This window comes from Jaculus jaculus, chromosome 1 (genome assembly GCF_020740685.1).
Source record: "Jaculus jaculus isolate mJacJac1 chromosome 1, mJacJac1.mat.Y.cur, whole genome shotgun sequence".
NCBI classification, from domain to species: domain Eukaryota; kingdom Metazoa; phylum Chordata; class Mammalia; order Rodentia; family Dipodidae; genus Jaculus; species Jaculus jaculus.
Genome location: NC_059102.1, coordinates 339,900,683 through 339,924,029, shown reverse-complemented (window position 1 = coordinate 339,924,029; position 23,347 = coordinate 339,900,683). Strand labels below are relative to the sequence as shown.

The 23,347-nt window shown below is 44.2% G+C and overlaps 2 protein-coding genes across 5 annotated transcripts in view; both read right to left on the bottom strand.

Moving 5' to 3' along the window:
- The window catches only part of Tgfb2 (transforming growth factor beta 2), an 84,102-nt gene extending 75,843 nt beyond the window's left edge, over nt 1-8,259 (bottom strand). The window contains exon 1 of one of the 4 annotated variants that reach the window (XM_045130404.1): nt 7,424-8,259. In XM_045130404.1, coding sequence (XP_044986339.1) covers nt 7,424-7,769 — 346 coding nt within the window. In that variant the 5' untranslated portion in view covers nt 7,770-8,259. The remainder of the gene's footprint in view (nt 1-7,423) is intronic. The other 3 variants (XM_045130411.1, XM_004670110.2, XM_004670111.2) reach the window with 3 other exon arrangements.
- Nucleotides 8,260-21,192: 12,933 nt separating this feature from the next.
- The window catches only part of Rrp15 (ribosomal RNA processing 15 homolog), a 50,218-nt gene continuing 48,063 nt past the window's right edge, over nt 21,193-23,347 (bottom strand). The window contains exon 5 of the mRNA XM_045130192.1: nt 21,193-21,685. Within this exon, the coding sequence (XP_044986127.1) occupies nt 21,563-21,685 (123 nt within the window). The 3' untranslated portion in view covers nt 21,193-21,562. The remainder of the gene's footprint in view (nt 21,686-23,347) is intronic.

Genomic DNA, 23,347 nt, shown 5'->3' with positions numbered 1-23,347 from the left:
TTGCAAATGTTCTTCTCAGCAAGACACACATTTTTTTGGTCAAGAAAAGTCATGCTAGGCTAAATTCAGTGGCATACTCCTTGCAATCCCAGCACTCAGGAGGCTGAGGTAGTAGGGGTCATGAGCTTGAGGCTAGCCTAGGCTACATATGATGTTTTCAGCCAGTCTGGGCTTCATAATTGTATCTATCAAACAAAGAAACAAATGAAAAGTCCCACTCTCTTTTTCCTGGGCTCTTATTATGGCCAGCATCATTGGTGGAGACTGAGTTTCTGTAACACATCACTGACAGAGGGACATCCCCATAATCAGAGGTCAGAAAGAAGATTCTAGAACCAACCTCAAAGGTTTCTTATGAAGACGAAATGAGTAGACACATGTTAAAGAATTAAAGCCATGCCTGTCACAGAGTAAGTGCCCAATAAAAGTTTGCTATCTTCATTGTCCAAATCCACATGTTTTTTAGTATTGCCTAAAAATGTAGAAATAGAAGATGAAGGCCATGAGTGGCCTGTGGTGGGTGGCCCAGTGGTAACCAGCAGCTGTATCACCCCTGGGGCCAAAGGCGAAACGATGTCACCTCCAGGTCTCCTTGGGAAAGATGCTTCTAGCTGTTCAATCTCCCTCAAGGGCAATGCTCAAAGACTGAATACTAACCAAGTAATAACAATGAGCTCTGTACGATTCTGTAAGAATGAGGAGAAGTCAGGCATTTATAGAGCAAGGAAGACAGCCTAGAATGATGCGATGTCTTACTAACAACAACAACAAACAAAAACAGCCAAAAGAGGCAGTGATATAGATGTAAACATCAAGGTTTTGATGTGTGGAGGAAGAGATGAGCCAATTGACTGTGTCTAGGAAAACTAAAGTCGGACTCATAAGGAAGTGGCATCTTCCAAAGACTTTCTAAATCTTCAAATGTGTTAGAGAATAGACCACCCTCTGTAAGAGAAGAAACAGCCCAGAGACATGGAAATAAGTGACCCATTTGGGTAAAGTCCCAATGGAAGATGCCATGAAAGCGTCAGAAGTAGACGGGATGATCAGGGAAGAGGGGCTCTTACATGCTATCTAAGGAATAAAAGAGAAGAAGTTGAAATACCCCAGGCCTTCTCATGCGGTAAGTAACTGTCCCTGTCAGTCTCTGTGGCCTACACTTAAGTGACAAAGGCCACTTAGTGCACAATCAGACTTAAAGAGTGAGGTCTGCTGAGTGGAATTCCCAAGGAACGGTGTGGAGGCGCCATGACAATGAGACTAATGGAAGTTAATGACCTACTTAAAGATCGCTAAAATCCAAATCCTCTCTAAGATCAGCAGCCTGCTAGGATCTACCGGGATGAAATGTCCTTGCTCGTGATGGGGCATCATAAAGTCCATGGGGTCTGCAACTCACTGAATAACGGCTGCCCAGCCAAGGCCTACTGAGCGTCAGCCGCTGCTGTGCCCAGCGCCTCTTCACACGCATCACTGTCTGTCTTCTAGCACCTTGGGCAGTAGAAGAGCCAGGGAAGAAACTGTGGCCCCATTAAGTGAAGGGCTGCCCCCTCCTACCCACGCAGCAGAGCAGCAGATGGGGACAAGCAGCAGCACTTCACCATCCTGCATATGGACACTCCACCACAGAGGAGGTGGACAGGCATCGGACTGGGAGCAAGAGGTCAAGAGGAGTTTGGTACAGAGTCAGGCTTACCCAGCCAGCCCAGGAAACATGGTGGCAGGAGGGCACTGTAGTCAACACCCACATTTGCCTATTAGGAGTTAGTACAGGAACAAAACAAGAGCTAACCAAAAACAACTTGCAGTTAGAGCAGGATGCATGGTTTCTAAACCAATGACAGAAGTAAACCTTTCTGTCTAAACAAGCCCATCCAAGGATCCCTAACATATTATTAAATTTAAAATACCTGGAGAATATTGGATCCCTGAGTTAAACATTGTCTTTGTTTAAAGGATATATATATATTTTTAAAGTTTACCATATACTTTCAAAAATAACAATAGAAACATTTGTTTATCTCAGCCAAAGCCACCTTCCATTAAGCTGCTCAGAATCTGCGAAGTGGATTCCACCCATAAGCAGAAGGGATGCTGGCAAATCCACTTCCTCTCAAACACTACAACACCCCAAGGGGCTGCTCTGTGATCTTGCTTGCTGCTTCTCTTACTCCCGAGTCTTTAAAGAGGCCTAGGAGGGGGCAGTGGGGAGTCAGGCCAGAGGATCACCCTCCTGGTGGCCTGCACACCTCTTCCAGGACCAGGCTCCTCCACTCTCTCTTCCCTAACCTTCTAAAAATGCAGGTTGAAGCGTGTTGTAATCTCTGGGAGAAGGTTTTGGAGTCAGTGACCTCCTCTACTCTAGTCCAGATTGGATGTGGATTCAACAGTGAGTCATTAGCCTTTTCTCCGTTTTCTCTAAGAAAAATGATTTGTCATTCTTTCATATCTTTATACAGAAGATGCTGCGAGGAGCTTGCTTCAACTAAGTATCTTTTACCAAGGAGAATTCATTATTCAAAAAGTGCAGCTCCTGCATGGACCACAGAGGTCGCTGTGGAGACACAGAGGGCTCCAGGGTTCCTTCAGGAAGGTCAAGTAGACCCCGCTTGCTCAAGCTGAGGGAAGACCATGCTTTATCCCATGGAGTCTACTCGGGAGACACGTGTGGTGAGCTTGCATCACTTGGCAACAAAGATTACCTAACTGTTACAGTTATAAATTACTTTAATTGGAAGGTTATTTTTATTTTATATTCCTTAGTAAAAGGGAAAAAAAATCCTGAAGAAGAAGGTGGCCCAACTTCAAGATACCCCCAATCAAGCCCGACCCCTAGTACAAGTCATGAAGCAATAGAAATGGGGAATTAAAGTTTAGTTTCTTTGTTAATCACTCACTCAAGCATTCTACAAAACAATAGGATCAAGTGCCTCTCACCCCACATCTCCTCTCTCTCTCTCTCTCTCTCTCTCTCTCTCTCTCTCTCTCACACACACACACACACACACACACACACACACACACAGACAAACATTCATGTACAAACAGACACAGATTCTTTCAGAAAATAAGACAAAAATTCTACGTCAAGCAAGACGACTACTGTGCTCTGCTAATGTCTTCTGGCCCAGTAGACCAGCAATCTGTAAGTATTAATGAACAAAACATATTAAGTCTCATTCCTCAAACCCAGGGTGCCACTGGTATTCAGTCTACACTCCACGTTTCACTCAGAAAATTACAGGGGAAATAGGCAAAGAGATTCCTTGGAGTTAAATCTTAGGCTTTCATGGGAGAGAATTATAAAGGATGCCTCCTTGTGATTTTCCAAGCTGTGTATCTTACTATGCCTAATTTGATGGGCTAGAGTAAGGCAGCATGACTAATTAGCACCTTTGCTCACCTGTGCTGCATACTCCACTCTTCATTAATACAAACTGCTTATTTAACTTGAAAGGGAAATCCAAGATAATTCCTCACTTCTCCCTGCATGCCAGCCAGCATCTCACTGCTGCCGACAGATCTACAATTGGACCAACCCTCTGACCCCGACTCTCATGTTAAATGAATGGATGTTTGGATGTCTCTAATATAGGAGCTTTAAGATAACAATAAAAAAGGACAACGTACAAAGTAGACTAATCCACATTCCACTTAGGAAGAGAACTTTCTGATTATTCTCCTATTAGGTGCTCTTATTTGAACACCCTTTGAACACAAGATGTGTTATTGTCATTATTTTTAAATGGGACTATAAACAGAGTTACAGAATTCAAACACCTAAGATAAGCACCAGAAGACCAGAGCTTCCCACCAGAAGTATTACTGATGTTTGGGACTGGATAAGTCTTTGCTATACAGAGAAGGGAGAGGGGCTGTCCTGTTCATTATAGAGGATGGTTAGAAAAAAACAGACTTCTACCAGGTGAAGTACCATTCCGGCTACTCAGGACAACCACAAACATCTCCAGACATTGGTGGTAGGGGTCACAGAGGAAGGTAGGATGCTAGAGCAGCCCAGTAGAGCCACAGTGTGTCTGCTTGGTTACAGCAAAAGGAAGAGAGGCACCAGGCGAGGTGGGGCCCACCCAGAGTCCTAGCCCTGGAGAAGCTGAGACAGGCCAATCATGAGTTTAAGGCCTGCCTGGGTTTTGATGCCAGTTTAAGGCCAGCCTGAGCTACACAGCAAGATTTTTGTCTTAACAAAACAGGAGTTGAGGATGGTTCCGTGGTAGAAAGTAAATGAATCCCCCCTCCACTCTCTGATTACCCACATCACTACAGGTTTTAATGTCACCTTCATATGTTCTTAGACTTAACAAAGCCATTCTTTTCAAACCTCTAAGCCCTTATAGAGTGTGTTTTGAGTATATATGCCTTGAACTTCAAGGAGATGGCCAAACTACTTGAAATCCATGGTCCACTAATTCCCACTGGGCAACATATCAGTAAACTTTAACATAACTCCACTTTGAGCCTTAAACTAACAGCATGTGAAAAGATCAATATGAATAAATTCAAAACTAATCAGACCCCTTCTTTAAATGTTGACACAGTATTATTTATATCCCATAAATACATTCTTGACTAAAATTCATACTAGGAGTTGGCACACAGCCAGCTCTATTCATATTTACTGTATTTATATAGCTCACTTGGCCAAGGATAATATTTAAGACAAAATATGCCTGAGGGCATATACAATATCTCTAGTATTTTTACTTTTAAATCTCCACATTGCTAAAAATATTTAGTCTGAACTTTATAAAAGGTCCCACCCAGAGCTCTTGGCCCTCTATGATGATATATAGCTCACTGAATATAATTAAAGCATATTTGTAATACTTGAGTTGAAGTCACTCCCTGAACACTAGTAAGTTGGTGGTTGAAAAAAAGCCCCAGTGATTTTTCCCATGCCTTCCACTCTAGGGCTCTGACCGGCTCCGGATTCACTGCAAGAAATGACAGGCACGGTCTCTCCCTGAAGCCAGGGCAGGCACAGCCCAGTTCAAGTTAGCAGAAAAATGCTGAAGAGGGAAGGCTGGTATATAAGCAAACTTAAGCTGTACTTTCAATTTGCTTTTGAAAAATATGGAGGAGATTTTTTTTTTTTTTTTTTTGGAAGAGCTCACTGCACTCCAGTACAACTAGAAAGTGCTGGAAAATCAGTTAACCTACTTTCTATAAAATTATACACAGTCCTTGCACAGTAGTGTCGAATCTGCTATGAATAAGATTTTCTGCTTCTTTCTCCAGCACAGGCTTCTTAAAGTCTGGATTCTTTGTAAGAAACACTGACAGAATTTTTTTTTTTTTTTTTTTTTTTTTTTTACCCTGGGCTTATGGGAGATTTTAATTTACTTGGAGGTTGGAAATGGAATCCAAAGGAGAATCCACACACTAATCTCAGAGGCCACACTCTAACATCCTAGTCATCTGGAAATGTTTCTAACTGGTTCATAACCGTGACCTCAGGTTGGACCATCTCAGCTCATCTTCGTCTCTCAGACAAATGTGTCCTTGAGAGAACCAGGAATGAACGCTCCCTCCCTAGGGTTACCTATTCCTCCCACACCTGTGTGATCGTGAGATCAATCCTCCGCCTGGTTGCAAGCATCCTGGCAGCCGTCTGCGCTTTTGCACAGAAGCTCCACGGGTCGAGTTGCTCAGGTCCCACGAAACATACCCATCGGCCTGCAGAGCCAACTATCAGCAGAGCTGATGGACGTGCTGGAGACAGCCGTGACTCAACTCTGCTCAGTCTCAATGGTTCTGGACTAATTACAATGAACTTTCTTCTCTTAACATTGCCTTGGCTCCACCCCAGAGAGAAAGCTTTACTTCCCAGGGGGATAACCAGGGTGGAGTGTATTTATCACCACTGGTATGCATCGTGCCATAATCACAATAATAAAATCGACCTGCCGCCAGGATTCCCTTAGTCTGTTATGCCATTAAACAAGAAGAGACATTACAGCAAAAGAAACGTGGCCAGAAAGACTGGGGTTAGGCACATGGGCAGACACTGTGAGGCCATGAAGTACAAGACATGGCAAGTCACAGAGCGATGGCTTGTCAAACTAAAAATAAATATTAAAAGAGAAAAACACCACCCTGCAATTATAAGTTCTGGGATAAAATTACCAAGATGGCTGTACTATCTATTTAGGAAAGAGAGACTTCACCAAGGGAGCCAGCAAGGATATAGGGCATGAAAAGGGGAGGGAAAAATGATCCACCAATGAAAAGTTTACGACTGGGGACTTGGAAGACACAAAATGCTGAAGCACTTTTATTTTTTCTTTCAGTTCTTCCTGCTGCTTAACCCTCTCAGGTATCACTGGTGCGGCTGCTGCTTTTTTCTTTTTTAACTAAAATAATTCACCACATACTGCCCTTCCCTTCCCCACCAAAAACCTCCACACTAAATCATTTCACTCCCACTGCTACTGTATGCCAGCTGGTTTTGAAGACACTGCTTTCAGGGAAGCCAAGGGAGGGGGGGAGAATAATAATGTTTTTAAAAATCAGCTCTTTTCCATCTGCAAGGGAGTCCCTGAAGAAAGCCTATGCAAGGGTGGTGAGCCCAGAGCTAGAGGTTGAAAGAGATCACAATGTACCCCAAAGAAAAGGGACCTGCTCCTCCCCAGCGATTTTAAGACAGGTTTGGGTGGATCCGAAAAAAAAATTAACAATAATAACACGAAGTGAAACATTTTTAAACCCAGTCAGAAACATCGCTGCCCTTTCTCGCACTCAGTGAGGTCAAAAGGGGACATGGCTACCAGGTTTTTGCCTTGGGGATGGGGTGTGTGTGTGTGTGTGTGTGTGTGTGTGTGTGTGAAAACACCAGTCAAGGCATTAAGCAATACATTCAGGATAGAAGGGGTTCTCTAGGGGTTCCCCAAAGCTGGGTTTGGCCTTATCAGTGTTGACATTTTTAGGGAAGTGGGGGACAATAGAGAAGTCTCTGGGGTGTCCCCTGATAAGTCTGCAGGGAAAGGGAGTGCCTTCAGGTCAGGCAACTTTGGAGTCACTTTTTTTAACCCTTCCTGTACCAGTTGGAGGATCCCAGGGCAACCAGGATAAAAAAGAAGAAAAAAAACAGCTGATCAAAATTCCTACTTCAAGTGGGCCAGGGCAACAGAGGGCTGACTCCTAGTTGGAGTCAAGAATGTCAGGCTGGAGTGAAGGATCACAACGCCTCAAACAGGGCCGAGGCGTTGCGGGAGCGGGGGAGGGAGCGATGGGGAAAAGTAAAGGAGAAAGAAAGTGAAGGCTTCCAAGCCCATCCCGACTGGCCCGTGCGAGGGACAGGATAGGGGCCAGGAAGACGGGGACGTGGGAAGGGAGCCGGGACAGCCCAGAGCTCCGGGCGACCTGTGGACCTGGGGGATGCGAGCGGGCAGCAAGCAGGACTTACTTTCGGAGGGGAAGTGGGGCGGCATGTCGATTTTGTAAACCTCCTTGGCGTAGTACTCCTCGTCGCTCCTCTCGCGCTCGCAGGCGGCCGCCCGGCGGCTCGCCTTCTCCTGCAGCAAGTCCCTGGTGCTGTTATAGATGGAAATCACCTCCGAGGGGACCTCGTCGGGCTCGGGGTAGTCTTCCGGGGGGCTGGTGAGCTTCAGCTTGCTGAGGATCTGCCCGCGGATCGCCTCGATCCTCTTGCGCATGAACTGGTCCATATCGAACGTGCTGCAGGTAGACAGGCTGAGCGCCACCGGGACCACATGCAGGAGCAGCAAGGCGCTCCGCACGCAGTAGTGCATGGTTTTAAAAGGTGGAAAAGTTCTGCTTGTTGGCTTTTTTTTTTTAATTAAGTAACAAAAATTTTTTTAAAAAAGTTCTCAAAGCACTGATCAGGTAGAGTTGTTTTGGATAACGAAACTTTTGCAGACAATCAAAAGTCAATGCCCAATAGGGGGGAAAAAAGGTATCTTGCTTTGATTCCTTTAAAAATAAAATGCCAATCGTTCCCAAAATGGAAATATTAATAACGCGACGGTCAAGGGGAACCTTGACTTTGGGGAGTCAGAAAATGTTTTCTTGGAGCAATCAGATGGAGAGGGGGTAAAAAAAAAAAAGAAAAAAAGAAAAAGACGAGTGGCTGTGAAGCAGAAATAAATTTAGGAGGAGGAGGAAATGGAGTTCAGTGTGTCAGGCTCGGGTGCGGAGCGGCGGATCTGAACTCGGCTCCTCCGGCCAGAAGGGAAGGTGATGCAGGGGTCCCGGGCTGGCGGCCGGCGCGCGCGAGCGCAGGGGCGCGGGGAGTCACTAGGGCACGGGCCGGGGGCGCCGGCGGGGGCCTGCCCTCCACTGCGGCGCCGAGAGCCGGGGCGGCCGCGGCTCGGAGCGCACACGTGCGTGTGAGTGTGTGTGTGTGCGTGAGTGTGTGTGTGCACGAGGAGTGTGTGGGTGTGTGCGCGCGAGAGAGAGCGCGCGCGCGCGCGCTGGGGACTCGGTCCCGGGCAGCCCCCGGCCGCGCCGCACGGGCGGTGGAGGCGCCGCCGACGCTCCCGCTCCGCCCGGCCTCGGGCGCGCCCTGGCCTACCCCCGGGGCCGCTCCGCCTCGCCGCCGCCCGGCCTCCGGCTCGCTCCGGCCGCAGCTGCCGCCCGCTCCACCCGGCCGCCGGGCCACGATCAGCCGCCGCCCGCCCGCACGGCCGTCGCCGCCACCCCGGGGACTCGGCTGGCTGGCTGCGCGGCTTTATTCCTAAGCGGGTGGCGCAGGGCACCCCGGGACTCGTACCCTTGCCCAACCTCCTCTGGCTTCTAGCCCACTTGCAACTTGCTGGCTCAGGGTTCCGTGGGCACCAGCAACCCCCGGGTGCCTCGTCCTCCTCCGGTCCGCGGCCAGCACCCCTCAACTTGGCCTCGGGAGGGTTTCTTAGACCGTTATCCTGCCGGTCTCCATCCCTGTCGCTGGCGCCCCACTCCGCTCGCTTCTCTGTCTCTCTATCTCTCTGCCGCAAGCTAGGGGAGCTCCGATGAGAGCGAGCCTTCTGCTGCCAGCAGATAACATCCCGATGTAGCCGGGAGGAGAGATTTATAAGTTCTCCCCGAACCACGTGTTTGCCTTCAACAAAGTGACGTGCTCGGATCACAGTCAAAAGTCCTCTCGTTACTAAGACCAAGAGCTCCCCGGGCCGCCGAGGGGGGCGTGGAGAGGGGGAGGGGAGGGGCTGCGGGCTGCGGCACACTCGCTGCCATCCCTTTCTAGTCACCCTGGACAGGTCTGCAGGGACGAGCCGTCCAGCGTCCCGCTTCTACTGAGTGTACTTCACTCTCCGGGCTGCACTGGAAGCCTTCCCTCCTGAATTGCACACGCGCGCGCGCACACATACACACACGTGCCATGAAGCCCCGAGTACCCAAAGCCAAGCCACCCAGCCCTGAAGACATCCCTTCCAATCTAAGATTCCTTGGCCTAACTTTTTCATTTTCTGGGATTCTTTACCAGGCTGCTCTCCGGAAGCCTTTTATTAGTTTGTTTACAATCCAGCCCTCCAAGTATCTGTGAACCAGTGGGAAACAGATGCGGACTTTTAACCTAAAACATAACTTCGGTTTGTTTTATTGTCTTGAATGAATGACTGAATGGTCACCTTCTTAATTTGTTGCCTCGGGCACTTCCGGAATGGCCTTGTCATGGCCTTCTTCCTAGACCAGCAGCATCAACTACCTTCAGTCTTTCCACAGCACAGGTCCGGGGAGCCAGGATCTTAAGTGTTTGGTGCCTACTGTTGTACTCGGCTCATAACTTGACATTTTTCTACATCAACTAAGTGCAAATTAGATGAACATTTTTTATTTTAGCCTGACTGCATGGCTGTCCTAACTAGACTGATGATTTAAACTGTTGAGTGTTGTCCCCAGTCAAGGACCCCTGTTATTCTCCAGATCTATCCTGGCTCAAAACAAACTTTCTAGAATACGCACAATCTACGTATTAGATGCATATGGGGCCTGGGTTGTGCAGAGGACACTGTCTACGTCCTCACCCACCATGAACTTGTAAGAAACCCTGGTCCCAGGACATGTTCTGACAAATGAAGTCAAGTACTTCTGGGTCTTCAACTGCCCTCTTTCCAAATCACAACTCCTGCCATGGTGTTAAAGGCTCTGAATTCCTTTTAAACTAACCCTTTTATCACTGCCTGACCCTCCATGAACCTGAAACTTCTCTATCCACTCACAGCACAAAACTCTGTAATAAATGAATTGTCCCAACATAGCTCTGAGTGGTTCTGAAAGTAAGGTGTTTAAAAAAACAAAAAGCCAGCACCGCCAGTAGGCTCCTTTTCTTAAGGCGGGCCTCAGACGGACATGGTCAACAGGGTTACCCAGCACCTGCCATCCCAACACCAAAACAGAATCACGAGCAGCCATGTCATCAGGTGCAGCCATCTCGTCAGGACAGTGGGGATCTCTGTGTCTGGAACAATACGGAGCAGAAGCAACACAGTAGATTGAGAGACAGTACCCATGTCACTCTGGAATAAGGGGTTGGCTAAGCAAGGGGCTCCTCCTCTGCTGGGCAAGTTGGCTGGGCTTCCCTCATCTCATCCCATGCTTAGACCACCTTGGTAGTCCAGAGGTAAACCTCAGGACGTGTGGATTCCGCCTAGGGTATGGGCAGGGCAGCAACAGGCCATCTGCGCTACATCAGGAAACCACACCCTATCTATGGTGACATGGACTTCTTCCTACACAAACATCCACAGTTTTGCCCACAATTGTTGGTGGGTCACTTACAGTTTAATATCCCTTGGGCCCAGAACCACCCTCTTCCTAAGAGGGTGCTTTGATTTCCCCAAAGCCCAAGAGGTTAAAACCTCCTAAGCAGAGTAGCAGTCTTTGGGGCTACTACAGCTGTGTCTCTGGTTCACAAATCCTCTCTTCTATTGAGCCCCTTGAGGGCCTCTGCATCTCCATGTTCAGGAGATGATTAAAGATCTCTTTGTGGGGACTCTGGGTATTCAAGCAGCTTAACGAGGTTGCGTCACATTCAGCTCAGCACCCTGGGGAACAGTGGTTAAAAGGGCAGGCTCCAGGGGCAAGGCTTCCAGTGTTCAAATTCCCACCACTGTGGCTTTGTGAGCCTAACAGAATTACTCAGATGCACCCTTAGGTTTGGTTTCTACATCGGTGTGAGCATTTGCATAAGATGAAATGAACTAATGCAGGAAATGCTTACAACAAACTGACTATTCAGCATGCACTGTCACCTCCTTGCTTCATGAGAATAAAGCATGTCTGCCTCTACAGAGCTTCATGTGTAAATAGGATACAAACTTCAGGGGAGACCAGTTAAAAATTTCCTTCAGGGCTGTTCCTCTAGCAGCCTTTGGACACATGCTCACTGCTTTCAAGCCCCATGGTATTTTGCCCCCAGTAAGTGCAGAAGGAACAGACAAGAGAACATACTTCAGATGGGTTACAACACTGACTGGCTATCAGCATGCAGAGAAGCAAGCCTTCAACAGTTTGGGTCTCTTGATGTGCTGAATGAAAGTATTGGTTCCAGACCAGAGGCCCAGGTTTGCAGCTGCTTTACCCAGTAATCTGTGCTTGCTCATTAATGGGTCTACCATCACGTCAGTGACAAAGTGTCTGAGCAGAACAGGCCAGCCCTGGAGCTTGTCCCCTGCAAGCATCTCCTTCCCGACCTCTCCAAAGAATCACTTCCTGTTACAGCATGATTTCACAGTGATTTCCAGTACCAGTAACCAGTAATTGGGGAAAATGTTTGAAACTAGCCTTTGTATCAAAAAGTGATGCTTTATAAAGGGAAATAATCCTTTATATGAAAACACATCAAAAGCCTTGTTCATTCTTACCTGTAATTCTGATTTCACAATTTAATAACTGCTTTATCACTTTTTCCTCATAAACTATACCCATTGCTATATGCAAGTTCATCTGTGGACTCATAGGTTCTCTATAGAATATGAAACAATAATCTATTCATATTGAATTTTGTGTTTACAGACTGATCTCAGTGAGAGGTGATGAGGAAACAGGAAGAAACAACAGGCAGAGGAAAATGGAAAGATAAGGGCTTAATGAGAGCAGAGGTGCTAAAAGGTAAAGCGGTCAGCAGAAGAGGGAGGACAAGAAAGGCAGGGTCTCCAGCGGCTGGACACGGCAGAGAAAGCAGACCCTCACTGAGAGTGCCCGTGTTTCCAGGCTACTCTAGCGTGACATGCTTGGCTCTGGACAGTTCCAACAAAAGGATAGACTCCCAGCAGCCTGGGCTTTGCCACCCCCAGGACTTTCTAACATCTGTGGCAGTCTGGTTTCTTGCTCCTGGTGAAATACACCCACTAACAGCCTTTATGACCACTGTAACAAACAAATGAGGATGGACACCATGTAGATTAACCAATGGGGATGGACAACCAATAGGGATGGACACCATGTAGATTATCAAATGTGGATGAACACCATGTAGATTAACAAACGGGGATGGACACCATGTAGATTAACAAATGGGGATGGACACCATGTAGATTAACAACACGTTTGTACACTTCATGAAAGGCTAATGCCGACATGGGTGGCCAGGAACAGAACCCTACTTCTGGACTTCTTGCCCATCGCCTCTGTGGTTAACAAAGTATGAAGACGTAAAAGGGAAGAAGAGTATTCAGGACAAAAAAAAATCAAAAGCAGAGGGAAAGGCATATAATAAAGTACAATTAATGTTCTCATAACTGGGGCATCAAGTGGAAGTTTTTTTAAGATATATTTTCTTGATGGACTTCTTTCCATTCACCTCAGTGGGCCTAGCAGATTGTGTGAAAGTCCAAAGTTATCAACTAGCTAACTTGCAACCCAAATTTCAAGTAACTAAGTCTTTCCTGTGCTTCAGTCTGCAATTTAAAATTGAAAATAAAACAAAAAATGGGTTATTTGGTAATTGCATAAAAAAGAAAACCTCAATGTGGTTTTGTTTGACTGGCAAAAAAAACCACTATTTTTAGAAGCAAAAGTATATGTTAATAAGTATTTTTAACAGCATAGCTATAGAGATGGCTTTTATTCATAAAATTTTGACCACAACTCTCTGATGATGATCATCCCAAGTCTCAAACAAGCCTGAAAACTCAGACTTAATGAAAGTTCTAATTTACTACTGGCTGCAAACTTTACCATACCAATGTGAGGATGTCACTTGTAAACACAGCAAGGTTACAGGGTACTATGACTGTCCCAGATAGTCAAGCTGTTTATGAGGAAGACATTTTAAAATCAAAATCTGTAAAAATGGATCAGCACTGCACCTCTTTTAGTTACTTTGGTGATACACTGGGCATATCCTCAGGCCTTTTGTCTTTTCCCAGGCAGCAGATTCTAAACATTATTTTCACAGGTAACATTTTGAAAATGTGTACTATGCAGTTTCAGCATTGATTCAAACCTGCACCATCACAGAAATGATGCCTCCAGGGAGTGAAGGTTTATGACTCTCCTGAGCCCTACTGAAGCCGCGGTCTTATGGACTCAAGTGGAGCAGAAGAAAGCCATTATAACAAAGATCTGGGATTAACAACCATGCCAGTATTCTGTGTATTCTTCAGGAAACTAACTGTTAAATTTGAGGAAATAACAAATAAGGACCCTCAAAAGTGAACAAGGAGCTGGAGAGATGGCTCAGCAGTTAAGATGCTTGCCTGCAAAGCCCAACAACCTGATTCCCCAGAAACCACATAAAGCCAAACATACAAAAGTAGTGTGTGCATCTGGGGTTCATATGCAGTGGTTAGAGGCCCTGGGGTGCCCATTCTCTGTGAATGTCTATCTCTCTTCTCTCTGCTTGTAAATAAAATTAAGTAAAATCTAAAAAGGAGTTCTGTCCCTCCCAAGTTCACACAAGCTAGGTCTTTGCACTGATCTCCCTGGCTAATAATAGGCCCTGCTTCAAAAGACCAGGGACTCCTGGGAAGTGAGCTGAAAGGGTTGTCTTTCCTGTTAACTTTAACATGTTTTTGTGATCAATATTCCTATAATCTATGGTTTCTCAATTATATCTGCATGCCCTTTTGAATATGAAAAGCATCTTTACAGTTACTAGCAAATAGTAAGCTGTCCATAAACTAAAGAAAGAAATCAAAACCTGGGCCTGTCACTATGCCCAGAGCCTTAGTCATTACTCAGAAATGATTTTGGCTTTTGGGTTATTACAAATCACATGTTCTATCTGTTTTAGAAATGTTAGTCTTAAAAATTAAAGTTAATTGAGTTCATTGAAGAAGATACCATTATAATGTCATTTTGGCTATCCGACTAGATATAACAACTAAATTTAATGAATGTCAGTATTACTTAGAAACTAGCTGTTCATTTGTGGCAACAACAAAAAAAAATCTATCAATGGATTCAATGAGAGCCTAAAGGATGCCACCTAGAGGACAGTGATGGTATTTTACTACTTTGTATTTCCAGGAAACTAGCATGCTGCATTTACTGGGTATTTTCCTTACAGTTTATTAAACCACATATTATTAGATCACATATTTTACTTGGCTACTATAAAATCTTTGTAGAAACTATAGTATGCATTGTACTTCCACTTCCAAAATATTTTCCATTGATTTGTTAAGGCACATGAATTAAAATTTTAATTTTTATTATAAAGCATGCCTTTCAAGGAAACATCCCTGAGCACTAACAAGACATTCTTTGCTATAAAGTTACCTGTTATCCTCTATACATTAACATTCTATGCTAAAATCAAGCTGCTGTGAGCTTCCTGACCAGCAGGATAAGAACGACCAGCAAACAAAGATCCTTCTCGATCACACTTTATTGGAGAGCCTCTTGGTTAACAGAAAAGTTGATGGCGAGGGGCCGGGGCGCAGGAGTGTAGCTGCTTTTATAGGGTGTAATACTACTAGGCACCTACGGATTGGCCACCACCTGCTCCCCCATCACCCAGGGCCACGGGATAGGCCCAGGATGCATTACATCATGTGCACGCGCAGCATCAAGCAAGACTGTCGCCAGGATATGACCAAGTAGGGGGTTGTTCCTCACCACTCTCAGCAGGAAGTCAGCGCCATCTTGTAATGGCATCTGTAGCCGCTCCCTGCATCAAGCCACCATTTACAAAGCATAATTTGAATGTCTAAACCCTTAACACTAAAAATGCCAGCCAGTGTCACTGGATATCAAAGGGCTGTGCGTGGCTATTATTGCATCTTCGTGCTAAAAGGAGCAACAGCAAAACGAGTTTGCAATGCACACACTTTTGGACACCACAGCTTTGCTGGTGGTTCCATTTCTCCTTCTTCCATATAATTAAAATATAAATGTTTTAATTATCAGACATGCTCAAGCAAGACCTATAATGAATTCTCCAGCAGCACATTGCACAATAAAGTGACAGCAACGATCAAAACAAACCCCAGGGCACTGGGACTCTAACGTGACACTGCCAGGAAAGTCCTCAGCTCTTGTTGTGACACGGTGCCATGCTTCTTGCACTGGCCACACTCTCATATGACCAAAGCTCTGAGCAGACTCTTCTTCTTCTCCAGCAAAGTCTGATATCTAGAATCCCATTTGCTGTAAGACTACCCAACCCAAGTCACCCTTTATCCACAGGGAATATTTCAAGACACCTAAAAGTAGCTGTCTCCATTTATGACTAAAACCCCACATTTATACTATCTTTATTCTGATACATACATATCTACAATTAGTCCTAGTACAGAGTTAAAAAATAATTACATAAAATAGAATATATTTACTAAAGGTTATATAAATATTGTAGCAAACTCGGGAATTTATACTTTTTTAAGTCAAGAAAATTCACCTTTTTGCTTAAAGGCAATGTTTTTACAGCTTCTCTCTGGCATAAACTAGTAGCACTTCCTCTTAAAATTTGGGGCCACTAGTAAGTGAAAGTGGGGTCATGTGAGCAGCATGGAACCAAGATGGACATTTTAGGTGAACAGTATGCAGAGTGGATATGGTAGACAAAAGCATGAGTCACATCTCAGCCAGGACTGTGTGCCATTCTATCAACTACTCAGAACTGCATGTGGGTACAAATACATGAATTATTTCTAAAAATATCTGCTTAGTATTGTCAGACCACAGTTGAGTGAAACTGAAGCAGACACGACCACAAAAAAAAATGAGAAAAAAATGGGTTTCCACTTAAAAATAAAAACAAGGTTTTATTAGACAATAGGCACAAGGAGACAGGTGAACACGAACAGAATCCAGCGTTTTATGGCCAGTGTTCATTGCAGGGTAGTGAGCACAACGTCGTAAGATTAGAACAGGATTATGGCAAACTCTTACTACCTTCTGGGTCTCTCGACTGAGAATTGAACAAAACATATTTTAGTATCTCATCAAACTTCACTATGATTTTACGCAATGTGAGACTTGACTTCTCAGACTACCAAAAAATTAGTCTTAAAATACCACATTATCATATTTACTTTCACCAGATCTACTTTGGCACAAAATTTCCACATATCCGATCCATGATATTTTCAGGGAGCCTCAATGGCATGTGTGTTCTCATCAACAGCCATTTGAAATGGTAACCATAGAGCAGAGATTTCCCATTTCATGTAAATGGATGGAGATCACTGAACTTGTGGGGGCATTTTTTTTATTTCTGACTATTGAAAACAATTGCATAGAACTACTCACACAGCGTTTTCTGGAACTGGTCTGTGTCTGGTCCTAAAGAGATTTCCAAGGAGAACTGTTCGATTTCAGTTACCTATGCCCTGTCAGACTAAATGTTTGTGCAGGGGACATTTATCTAGAAGAGAAATATTTACAAGTATACAGATGAGAAATGTGTGGCAATCTATAATAGCACACAATCCTCCCAGTGCTTCTCTGACGTCCGGAGGCCCTGCTACATTCTTAGCACTGGACGAGACAAACACTGTGGCCCTCATCCTCCGATGAGAAGTATGCATGTGGTACTTGACTCAAACACCACCTTCAAAGATTTAAGATCTGTGGCAGGACACACAGCTAGCAATGGTCCAAACTAGTCTCTGAAATCCAATCAAATCAGAACTGCGCTATCCCCTAAGTAACAATGAAAACTGGTGTCTCTGAAAATTCCCAGTGCAAACATAACCTCACTTACTGAGAAGTGCAGAAGTCCTAGCCAGACTTGAGACATGGTGGTCTCAGTTCTCATGCAGTCTAGTTAATCCCAGCATGACTGCCATTTGTGGAGGGGCAATACATCAGCCCTTCTAGACGAGCTAGTCTATTTGTAATACACTTCAAGAAGCCTGGGCCATTGTGCAAAGACAAATATTATTTATTGTGTAGAACAGCCCAATACTGTGCTTTGCCCCTTTAGTATTTTGGGGTAACTGCTGTGTCTGGCCACCTCCCTGCTGTTTTCAGAACTGATGTCAACCACTGTTTATGTCCTTTCCATGGGAGGGGACAAATTCTTTTCTAAGACTGAGGTCCGGTTCTGCAAGTGCAGAGGCAACTGTCTGGAAGCCTGAGGGTGGATCAACAGCTGCAAGGCCACCCACGCGCACGCCTAGGGACACAGCCCTCAGCTGTCTCTGTGCTGGGAGACCTGGTGGGTCCTGACCCCACAGAATTTTGAGGTTCTTACTTTGATGTTTATGTACTGGCTGCATGAGCAGTGCAAGACAGTGATTCAGGGGTTAGAGAAACTATTATTTATATAAATGTGTTTAGCACCTCATCATTTTGAACTGGTGGTGCTTATAACACCCACTGTTTGTTTTCCATTTTCTCTCTCGAATCTGCAGCATGCATATGCTCTGGCAGTAGAACTAGTGTCCAGACAGAATGAAGTTTTAGACAATTGTAGAGTACAGTCACTAAAGACACTTCCTTAGGAAACTCCCTAAATAAGGAACACCCCCGCAATGTCAGTCCAACAGGGGAGCACAGCACTTAAACAGAGCCTGGCACCTGTGGGTGTGGCATGTTAGGCAGTTGTCTATGCATCAATCACCTATCCTTATAGTTTACTGATTTTAAAAACTGGGGCTGGGGAGATAGCTTAGCTGTTAAGGGCATTTGACTACAAAGCCTGACAGCCTCGGTCAGATTCTCCAGTACCCACATAAAGCCAGATGCACAATGCAGTGCATGTGTATGAAGTACATCACTGTGTGTCCGGCTTTACATGGGTACAAGGGGAATCAGACCTAGACTGGCAGGATTTGTGAGCAAGAGCCTTTAACCGCTGAGCCATTTCACTAGGCTCCAATCTTTTTGATCTTAAAACATTTTCCTAATTTTTATTATTTTCTGGTGCATATGTATGATGTGTGTACAAGCACATGTGCCTCTACACATGTGTGGAGCTTGGAAGGCTCTCTTGCTGCGGCTTCTAGAGAGCACTTGGGTCCCCCTGGCACTGCCTCCCGTTGCTGTCGGTGAGCTGGTATTACTGACACGTGCTCCGTTTTGCATCTGGCTTCATGTGGGTGCTGAGGAGGACTGAACTTGGATCAGCAGTTTGTAAGTAAGTGCCACTAACAACTGAACCACCCCAGTTAGGACCCAACTTTTCTTTTTTATCTTCATAGGAGTAAAGTGGCCCCTTATTTTGCTGTAAGCAAGTAACAGTAACACAGTTCCTAGAACAGAGGTTGCAGAAGTGTCGGCTCACTTAGCTAACCTACCTTTCCCCACAGGTGTTTCCTCTCCTTGAAGATTGCCTCTCAGGGACTCAGACCTCACGACTCCTCTATTGCTGGCAACAGTGTGCGTGCTCAGTGAGTGCACTGTCCGCACGTCAACCTGGTGCCTGTTCAGCTATTACATTTTACTGTGGCATCTTTAGGCATCTCCAAACCACCTTATGATGAAGCACTGTACTCCTGGGGCCTGAGGAACAGCACAGGTACAGGGTTAGATTGGTTAGTGCAATGACTATTAAGTATATCCTTATAAGCAGAACAAGTTTATTAAAGTCCTAAGAGATTTCCCAAAATTTAAATATCCCTTTCTTCATCCATCTGTATGAAAGGCACAAAATAATTTCCTGAAGCTGAGTCATTTTTTAACCCAAAGTGCCAGAGACACACCTCTGTGAGGCTCCACTGTTTTGAAGGTATATATTAGAATCAGTAAAATAGTTCTTGGGCAATAAAGAATCCTAACTATTCTGAAAATAAAGTCAGTAATCCAATTTCATACTGAAATGCTAAAAGACTGCAATAAATAGTTAAATCTAAATTATTGCCAGTCCTAAGGTGTTAACCTTCGACTTTTCAATCTCAATGTTTTTCTGCCACCGATATTTAACTATGCACTCACTGAGGACAACTATCCCAAGCCCCCAGAAAAGGGAGTCAGACCATCCTTTACAGTTACAGAAAAGGGAGTCAGATCATTCTTTGCGTTACTGGCTACAATTTTCTGTAATCCGTGTTAGAGGACGGCAGCATCTTAGTGGCTGGCAGAATGCTTGCCTCCCATGCCAAGACCTAGAGTCCGATCTCAGTGCCACACAAGCCGGCATGGTGAATGAAGCCAGCCTGTAACTGCAGCAAATGGAAAACAGGCAAGAGACCTGAAAGCTCAAGTTTATCCTCTGAGATATGAGTGAGACACTAGCCTGACGTACATAAAATCCTACCTCAAAAAGAAACAATAACAAAAAACAACCGCTTTACTATATCGCGACACTGCTGGATAAAGGAAGCGGGGTGAGCTGCAGCTCTTTTTCCCTCCTCAGAAATGCAAACACAATGGAGAAAAACAGGGCTCACTCAGAGCTCCCCGCCTGATGGATGCTGGGATCTAAGCTGTAAGTCAAGTATGTAGGAAAGAGGCGTCAGAGCTGGCCTGAAACGCCCATGGTGGTACACCCCTGTAATCCCTGTACCTGGGAAGGGGAAGCAGGAAGATGGAGACTTTTAGCACAAGCTGGACCATACAGCAAGACTCTGTGTCAAATGAAGTAAGTACACAAGCATCTCCGTTCTAGAACCCTGGTCTTGAAAATGTATTTATTTTTATTTGATAGTGGGAGGGTAACATATGGGTGCAACCAGGGCCTCCAGCAGCTGCAAATGAACTCCAGATGCATGTACCACTTTGTCCATCTGGCTTTATGTGGGGACTGGGAAATCCAACCTAGATGGGCAGGCTTTGCAAACAAGTGTCATTAATTGCTGAGCCATCTCTCCAGCCCTAGAACACCCAGGCCGGGTTATCCTTTGATGCACTATAAATGCAAGTATGTGCAAATGGGAGGTAGGAGGCAATTAGTTCTACTATGGAAAGATGAGAGACAAACCCTTTTCAAAAAGGAACAGATCGCATTTATTAAAGTGAGGTTTCTATATGAACATTGAACACAAACCTAGTTTCACAGAAACTTTGGGCTGATTTACACAGTTTTGCTTCCTTTTCTTTTTCTGTTTAATAACTAGATGCTAAAGGTCATGTAATGTAATAACCTTCAATGTACAGTGTGGAAACAAGGCTCAGTCCTGGTGTCTGAGGCTCACTGCTTACTCTCTACTGCACCCTAAGAAGCAATGCGTGTAAGAGAATTCAAGCTACTGCAACCATTCAATAGAAAGAAAGCAGAAACTAAAATGTGCTGCCCATGGCAGCAAAGAAATTATGTCTCACAGCACAACTTAAACATGTGATTGTCCACCTCAGTTAACTAACTCTCATATAAATAACCCAACATTTAGTCATTATTTATCAGTATGTAAAAGTAGCTGGTTTAAAAATAGAAATCGGTTGGTTCTTAAATCATATACATATATATATATATATACTTTACTTTTTTAAAAAATCATTTTTACTTATTTGAGAGAGAGAGAGAGAGAGAGAGAGAGAGAGAGAGAGGCGCAGATGAGAGAATGGGTGAGCCAAGGCCTCCAGCCACTGCAAACAAACTCTAGACACATCCGCCACCTTGTGCATCTGGCTTATGTGGGTCCTGGGAAATCGAACCAGGATCCTTTGTCTTTGCAGGCAAGTGCCTCAACCACTAAGCCATTTCTCCAGCCCCTTAAATCATATTTTCCAGCTTGTATAAAATTAAAATCAATGCCAACTTAGGAAAACTATAATTTTAAATTTTACTTTAGGTTTTCTCAAGAGTTTCCCCAAACAAGCAAGCAAACACCACCAATTATCCTTCCGAAGTACAGATGTATCAATGAGTCAGAAGGCAGAGAAATATAAACTTCAAAATATCAATTTAATTATGAACTGGCATTGTATTTCTGGAAACACTGGTGATGTTATAACAAGTAAGACACATGGTCAAATGTACCAATGTGTAATGATCCCACCAAAATACATATATTGCTGTTCAAAAAGAAGTGTTTCTTTGGACACATTTTGAAGAAAAATGCTCAATATAAAGGTTTAAAATATAGCTCTAAACAAATTTGCAAGTAAAGAAGGAATATTGCAGCTGTCTTTAAAAAAAAAAAAACCATAAAAGTTTTAGCAAATGTTATCCTTGTGATTCCCAGTCATCAGAGGATGAAGTATTTTTCTCAGAAATGCTGGTTAAGTTTGTTTCCTACATGGCTCTAGGCATCAGTCACTTCTGGTCTGCCGTTATCTGCCCATCACTCTCTTTGTCCCAGTCTTTCATAGATGCTCCCATCATGAAATCATCACGAAGAATTGTCCATCCTGGGCCTTCTTCCGATTTCACTTGACTCTGAGAAAAATAACAGAACCAAAATAATCAGAATCTAAGCTTCAAAACAAATGTTCCAATGTTTACAGGATGAAACAAAGATAACTTAGAAATTGGCTCTATATAGTATGATCATGTAATATACAATCCGTATACTAGTAAAATGAAACATTTTAGCAAGTCTATAAACATGAATGTAAAACAGAAAATTTGGAATGAAGGAAAAATATAGTAAAATCTATAGTATCAATTTTTATAGTCTTCTGACAACTGAAGCACATTTATCATATTATTGAACATTAAGTGATTCTTTATAATAAATAAAAAATTCTTCACCAATTATTTGACTACAAATAGAACCCTAACAGAGGCTTTTAACCCAAAATAAATGAACAGGCAGAAAAAGAAACCTTGGTTCCAGGCTAGGATTTTACAGATGCTATCTCATTTAGCATTTTCTAAAAATGTGAACCAAATGTTCTTCACTTAGGTTATGATCTCACTACCTGACCCAATCATGTAATCAGACTAATCCCATGCTGAAATTATAAATAACTGTAGCAGGCAATAAATGTAACTAGCCAATTCATTTCATCCATTCAGATTTATGCACATACTGTCCTGAGTACAGGCTTTCCTTCCACGGCACAACAGCGCCACCTTGTGGTACTAATGAAGTACTACAATGCGTGCAGAGCTCTCAGTCATGGCACACAGATAACTTCGTCCTAGTGTCAGGGGTGCTGGACCAGCAAAACAAAGGCCTGTCTCCACACAGCCAACAGTCTGCATAGCTATTCCACCGGGCATGACAGAAAATGACAACAACAACAAAAAGGTTATTATCTAAAGCTTCTCTTTACTTGAAAAGAGGAGAAAGGGTCTTAGAAAACTCATACAGTTTAAGACAAAAAAGGATACTACCAAAAATAGGAAAATTGACCCATTGGCTCAGTCCTATTATTTTCGGGTTCAAAAACAGAACACGACTTATATCTCAGTGGTCTTCTGGCTGGATAGCATACAAAACTTGAGTAAAGACTTCAGAATTGACTTAGTATGTCAAAGAGCAGTATATTTGACTGTAATTTCACCATTACAGAAAATGCCCCAGGGAGATAGCCCTATGCTTCTCCTGCCACAGCCATAAAACAGAACTCCTTCCTGGAGTATGTCAGTCCTCCCCATCCAGATTTCCACATGTAAACCTCATGCTCCTCAAACAGAATTCTGCTTCTATTCCATCAACTCACTGAGAAACCCTTTTCTCTGACACAATCCCAATTCTCCTTGCCTAAAATGGGACACAGAGCTGAGTGTTTGGATAAACAGAGATCCATGAAGAACCAACAACTGCACACTTGTGTCAGGTTCACAGTTTCAGTCATGGCTCAGTGGCTAAAGGCACTTGCGTGCAAGGCCTGACAGTCTGAGTTCAATTCTCCAGTACCCAAGAAAAGCCAGATGCACAAAGATGGCAAGCGTATCTGGAGTTCATTTTCAGTAATAAAAAGCCCTTGCATGCCCATTCCCTACCCCTCACTTCCACCTCTCTCTTCACAAATAAAATGAAAATTTTAAATTTGCATTTATTCATTCATACATGCAGTACGTGTGTATTTGTGTGTGGCTGTGGAGGTGGGTGCCATGGCACAGATGGCGATCAGAGGACAACTTTCCTGT